The 6,253-nt window shown below is 37.5% G+C and overlaps 1 protein-coding gene across 1 annotated transcript in view; it reads left to right on the top strand.

Moving 5' to 3' along the window:
• Nucleotides 1-305: 305 nt before the first annotated feature.
• Nucleotides 306-6,253, top strand: part of LOC140142827 (origin recognition complex subunit 2-like) — a 35,945-nt gene continuing 29,997 nt past the window's right edge. Inside the window, 1 exon segment of the mRNA XM_072164837.1 lies at nt 306-444. Within this exon segment, the coding sequence (XP_072020938.1) occupies nt 348-444 (97 nt within the window). The 5' untranslated portion in view covers nt 306-347.

The following is a 6,253-nucleotide window of genomic DNA, read 5'->3' as shown; positions in this document are numbered from 1 at the left end:
AACCATTTCCAATGCTGCATAATTACATTGATGTATTTAATATATTTTCTGCTTTTTTATTGATTGTTTTGTGAGGTAACAGTCTTTTAGTTCTATAGAAATGTGAGGCTGTAGAAAAAAAAAGATCCGATTTTTTTTTACACCCTAAAACCTGCAATTTAAATGCGCGCAAGGCGCAACCCGCAACCCACACAAGTTAGCGACTTGCGGAAAACCGCCCTGCTGACTAAACATTCAGAAGGTTCAGAAGGTATATTTGGGCGACTTGAAATAGTACGAGTTGAAAAAGGGTCCACTGGACAGGATGTGCACCTTATGTAAAATTGTTACTTAGGAAAACAACAACAATGGCGAAGCCCAGGCCGTGCCATGTGTCACTGACATTTATTTCTAATGATGATGTTTTGCAGCATATCAATGAAAGAGAGGAAGTGGAAACTCCAGGTCAGACATGTCAGATTGTTTTAATTATACTTTCCTATTTTAACGCACGACTTCAACGACTTGCTTCTTGTCATGCTTGCCTTGCCCTTGCCTTGGCTAGCCCTGCATCAAACTAGCCCTACATGTAACTCTGGCCATAGTAATAGTATCCGTTTTTTACTTCTACTAGGGCCAGAGGCACTTACATTGAAAAATTTGTTGGAGATGCTTGAACGATCCAGTACAAAAAATGACAGCATTTCAATGCTTGATCGAACCAATACTTGTGTGTCAGGTCACTAATTTAATTACATCATGAATTAACATGATAAAACCCGGGTCTGAACTGTTTCCATATGAAATCTTGATGACAAATTGGACAATAGAAGCACATGGTTCTACGTGACAGCTTTTTAATCCCTATTCAGGTTACGTGAATCACGCTATTGTGGACCATCCTTCTGATACCTGAGTGTTTGGACAAGCGGAACGGTTTTTTGTCTACCTCTCTGTTTGTAAACAAACCAGGAGGTTGAAATCGTCCTCCTCGCCGAATACGAAAGTCAGCGTAATAGTACGGCACTGGATAAAACCCACTTGAGAACATACAACCGCCGGTCATTTAGGTAACCCAGGCAAACCTTAGTTAACACATTTGCTGGTCAGCCAAATTCGCCGACAATGTCAATGCATTTTTACATAGAAATTTAAAACTTGTGCCCGAAGAAAGAAACCTACATAAATATGTTTTCTATACTTCACTTGACCCAAATATATAATTTTTATGGTGATAAGTCACCGCGACATGGAATTTCAGAGGGATTTTGATAGCAGTTCCATTAAAAAAAGCTGCTATCGCCATGAGACTAAGATCTAGAAACACCCCCGAAATGCCGTTTTGGGGAATTTTGCTAGATGAATCTTTTTGATGAAAGTCAGGCTTTGACAAGATGTAACTTTGCTACGGAAAGTGCTATGAAAAAAAGGTTTTCAGTTTTGGCTTTGTTTACTCAAGGGCTTTAATTTGATATATAAAATGATGCAGTTTGATGGCAAATTTGAATTCACCTAGGATACCTAGGTCATTTCTAAAGATGCATTTACAAAAAAAATGTATACTCAATCGCTTTTGCAGAAACCTGAATCGCACGCATGATCAGTGTACTAAATCGCCATCGTATTTGCCTGCTGAGCATGCGCATGATTCGCTGTTTTTCAAAAGCGACACGTATGCCCAGACATAGACTTTAAGGTACTAATTTCGAGGTGCATAACAAACACCAAATTGGTGTTGTATGACCTTTGACATGCATGCATTCTTTTGTCGAGAGTTGACACATGTGGTCAAAAAACCGGCAAAAACCATCAGTTCAACCGAGTACAACAGGTGAGGAAACTGCCACGCCTGCTCCATTGAACTACTCGGATGTCGCTGGGAATAAGCTAAGAAAGAAGAAAAAATCGCCGTCGACAAAGAAAAGAGATCGGAAAAGGTTTGAAATCTGGAAAGCTAGGAAAAACTTTACTGAAAAAAATCCACTTTCCTCGTCGTATGTACCGGCTCAATTTAGCGTTGGCGGTGTGGTACAAACCCCGTTGGTGAAACTTCCCGGGGTTTCTCCAAACTTGCATAGACAGGAAAATAATCCGTCTGTAGTCCAGTCTGAGAACTTAACACCTTGTTCCTCAGTCTTAGGCTGCTTTGGTAGGCCTATCCCTCTCGAAGCGTTTTCGTCCCCGACTTCTACGTTTGGACCAGAACTTGGCCGTGCTGCCTGTGAACTTGACCAAACTTTGTTAAGGCAGTATCGGAAAATCACTGCCAGCCAGCCTGATCCGAACTTGAACGTGAAGCCACCTAACAACATACTTGCAGTCATCCCAGAAGAAAAGTCTGAATCTCTACCAACCCCCCTGGAACTAAGCCTGTGACACTTGTACAACCCTCGTCTGAATTCGATGAAAGTTCCGCAACTGGCGAGTTGTTGCCAGTCACTGCTGGAACAGATATCCGAGTGCAGGCCTCCAAAAACCGCGGGAACGGCGTTCCCAGAAAGGTCACAGAGGTCACAGAAAAAAAAATAGCAAAAAAAAAAATTATTATTTTTTTTAAAATTTTTTTTCAAATTATTCGGCGACTTTGGAGAACCACTGGACCTATTATGAAACTTCAGGATCATTCACAGTTAATTTAAAAAAAATAAGAAAAAAATCAGAAAAAAATTACGAAAAAATTACAGTTTGTTATCCTGTATATGGTCGCATGTCATAAGTTGGGTATGCTAAAAGGGTGGAGGGATTACACTTTTCTGAAAATTGCGATACAAATTTGAGTGGCTTTCCGTAACCCCATATCCTACAGCAGTGGTGGATACCTCGTTTTAAGCCTAATATTATACTCTTTCAGTCTACTGAAGCATATAATTATACATTATTCAGTAAAAAAATCACATCAGTTGAAATGAAAAATGCCAGGGGTGGAGGAGCAGGCGGATGTGGAGCAGGCGGATGCGGGAGTGTACAATAGGGCCTAATGTGAAAATTCACATGTCAGCATGTCAAAACTACTGGTTACTTTTTCAAATCTAGGGATTGTATGATGTATTGACAGCTTTGAATGTTGAATTTGTACAAGTAAAACAATTACTGACTACTTAAGGTGGTACTACACCCCTGATAAATTTGTGACTAATTTTGCATTTTTCTCAAAAAGTAACTACACACTGGTAACAAAAGTTATATGTATATTATAGGGGCATGGAATCCAATTACTTCACTGAAATTTCAGTGATTCAAGACAAGGGGTCATCATATATGTTAAGAAATGAGGTATGTTCTAGCGTTACCTCTTTTCTTATCATAAATAATGTACGGTTTGTCTTGAGTCACTGAAATTCCAGTGTAGTAACTGGATTCTTTACCCCTCTAATATACATGACTTTTGTTACCAGTGTGATATTATTTTTTTATCAAATTTATTAAGGTGTGTAGTACCACCTTAAAGGGTTATATGTTCCATTTTTTTCATTTTTAATGAAATCCTAGTTGAATTTCAGTAATTTTAGCAATATGCTAATGTACATTTCTCTTCTTGATATTCATTTCCTCAATAATATAATAACCATCTTGCTAATTACTCGTAAAAAGGTCATTGACCTTCACAATGTAATTAACTTACGTACAATTATTTAAAAAGTTCATTTGAAGCATTAATGTATTGAGAACATATCCTCCAAATCTGATGACATTCTTGCATAAAATAAAAAATTTACAGTCATTTTTGTAATTGAGGTCCGATTTGAGAAAAACGCATTTGAAAATTGAGATTTACATAGACACCTATGTATTAAGTAATTACTAATTAAGCATTATCTCAAAAATTAAGCATGTGTTAAGGTTAAAAATGGTGTTAATTATTAGAGATTGTCAATATATACAACATATCCAAAAACACATTTTTTGTCATTTTTGACCATGTAATGGAAATTGTACCCAACTTATGACATGCGACCATATATGCAAACCATTAACTAATGTTTATTTCTTCATCTATCACATATTATAGATGCATTGGGTTTTCCATGCATTTATAATATGTGATAGATGAAGAGGTAAACACAAGTTTTTTCCATTTTTTTTTTCAAATTATCTGTGAATAATCCTAACCCTTCAGAATAGGTCCAGTACTTCTAAAAAATGTTAAAAAAAAAAAAAAAAATTGTTTTGAGTTTTGACAGTAATACTTTATAATTTTAAGTTGTCCGTTAGGCCGTTAGGATTTCGCTTCGCGCTCGTGATGTCCGCTACGCGCACATAGGCCTATTTCAGTTATTTCACAGAAAATTTTCAGCACTTGTCATTAAGTTCCCAGACAGCAGAAAATTTTCTGGAGGCCTGTCCGAGTGGACCCCGTTTCACCCTGGAGACTGATTTTATGTGACTTCCCTTATCTCCCAGATCACCCCCCTGAGTGTGTATAATTATGATATACCGAGTTTGATCCTGAAGCAGAATACTGCCCTACTTGTCTTGAATATGGCAAACGTGCGTGAGTTGGGACTTTGACGTGCGCAGACGCACACAGCGCAGTAACAAAAATTGAATAATTTCCGCCTTATATAAACCGAACAAACTTTATAGTCACTCAGAGTCTCAGATAATTATAGTTCACTTAGGGATTCAATCATGTTTCACCGTTGTTCATCACCGATTAACAACGATGCGTCCGCGTCGTCTGAGTGGTTTACTTCGCGAGGGCAGCTTTAGCTGCCCGAGCTTAAGTAAACCACGCAGACGCTGCTGACGCGAAGTTGTTAATCGGTGATGAACAACGATGAAACATGATTGAATCCTTTCAACAACGAAAAGAAGCTAAAGATCGTATAATTCACGATTATTTTACGAGGAATGTCAGTCAATCATTGCCACTCAGCCTTACAAAAACTTCGATGATTTCTCTTTTGATATCAGCAATAAAACTACAGAATAAAACGGCAATGTTTAGCCGCTACCTGAAAAATACTGAATTCAACTTGTAAGCTGGCATACGCACAAAGGTTCCAGGCATGACGAATTTTACGCGCTCTCGCGTAACGCATAGTCTCGTTCGCGTATACGCTACAGTAAAAGTGTGGGTTCATCACGGATTAACAACGGTTGGCTCCTGTACAAAGGTATAGGAAGAGTTGTTGAAACTGAGTATAGCCCATTGGAAATATCCTTGTGAAATACAAAGATTCACATGTGAAAATGTACAGCAAGCTATTACTGAGGATGATCAGTTTAATCACGGACGGACATTTTCAAAATTGATAGAAAAACAGCCTGGTAAAAACAACTGCTGACATTTACTTCATTGTTTTATGATAAAGAGTGTCATTAGCCCTATTGAAAATTTAAAAAAAATTGGCAGATCCATGTATGATTTGTTACTAAAAATAGAACGAAAGAAATGTTTGCGTCACGGACGGATGAGATAGAAATAGGCTCCCCTACTTTTCAATACTCTTTTGTCATTTCTATCTATATAAACTAATCAATAAATAAATAAATCCAAGTAAGGTAAATCATCCACAGTAAAGTGCTCAACCAAGAAGGGAGCTGGAATACAGTTAAAGGCCCTTTCAGTGATTTCACAGGAACATTAAAAAAATGGAAATTTGTCAGAGTTGCTTAGAAATAAAGAATAAGTCTACAGAATTTCATTAAACCACGTTTCCCCTGAATACAACGACAAATTAGTCTAAAAACAGAAGTTTTAGAAAGGTTTTCTACTTCAACTCAGATCGACTCGAGAAAATCGAGATTTTCAGTACAGTGCGCCACAATTAATCGACTGGAAAAACTTCCTAGTCCAGTGTTTCTAACACGGGGAAGTAGAGTCTAAATTGATTTAAAACAGACGCTTAATTTTGTAGTAGAAAACAAAATCAGCAATTAAAGGTCACCGAGGCAAACTAACGGTCAATTCAAATATGAAAAACAGTTAAAAGCTGTTAAAATTGTGTATTTTATGTAATAAGTAGTAGAAACAATACGCAACGCGTGTTGGTACGTGGAGAGTGAGCTTCTTTTCGATCTCGAGTCGGACTTTTGTACTGTCAGTATCAAAAGTCCAGAATCATGCAAATGCTTTATTTTGTCTAAAATACACGGCTTTCGACCGAACCACTAGCAGGCTATGTTAGCACATCTATGCCAATTACAAAGGTACCAAAATCTGAATTTTGATGATTTTTACGATCGTCCGGATGAGCAAATCACTGAATGGGCCTTTAAAATAGACTTGGTGATTTATTAAAGCATTTATTTACATGTATATTTTTTGTTT

Source organism: Amphiura filiformis, chromosome 20 (assembly GCF_039555335.1).
Source record: "Amphiura filiformis chromosome 20, Afil_fr2py, whole genome shotgun sequence".
Taxonomy (NCBI): Eukaryota; Metazoa; Echinodermata; class Ophiuroidea; order Amphilepidida; family Amphiuridae; genus Amphiura; species Amphiura filiformis.
This window is presented reverse-complemented; position numbering and strand designations above follow the sequence as displayed.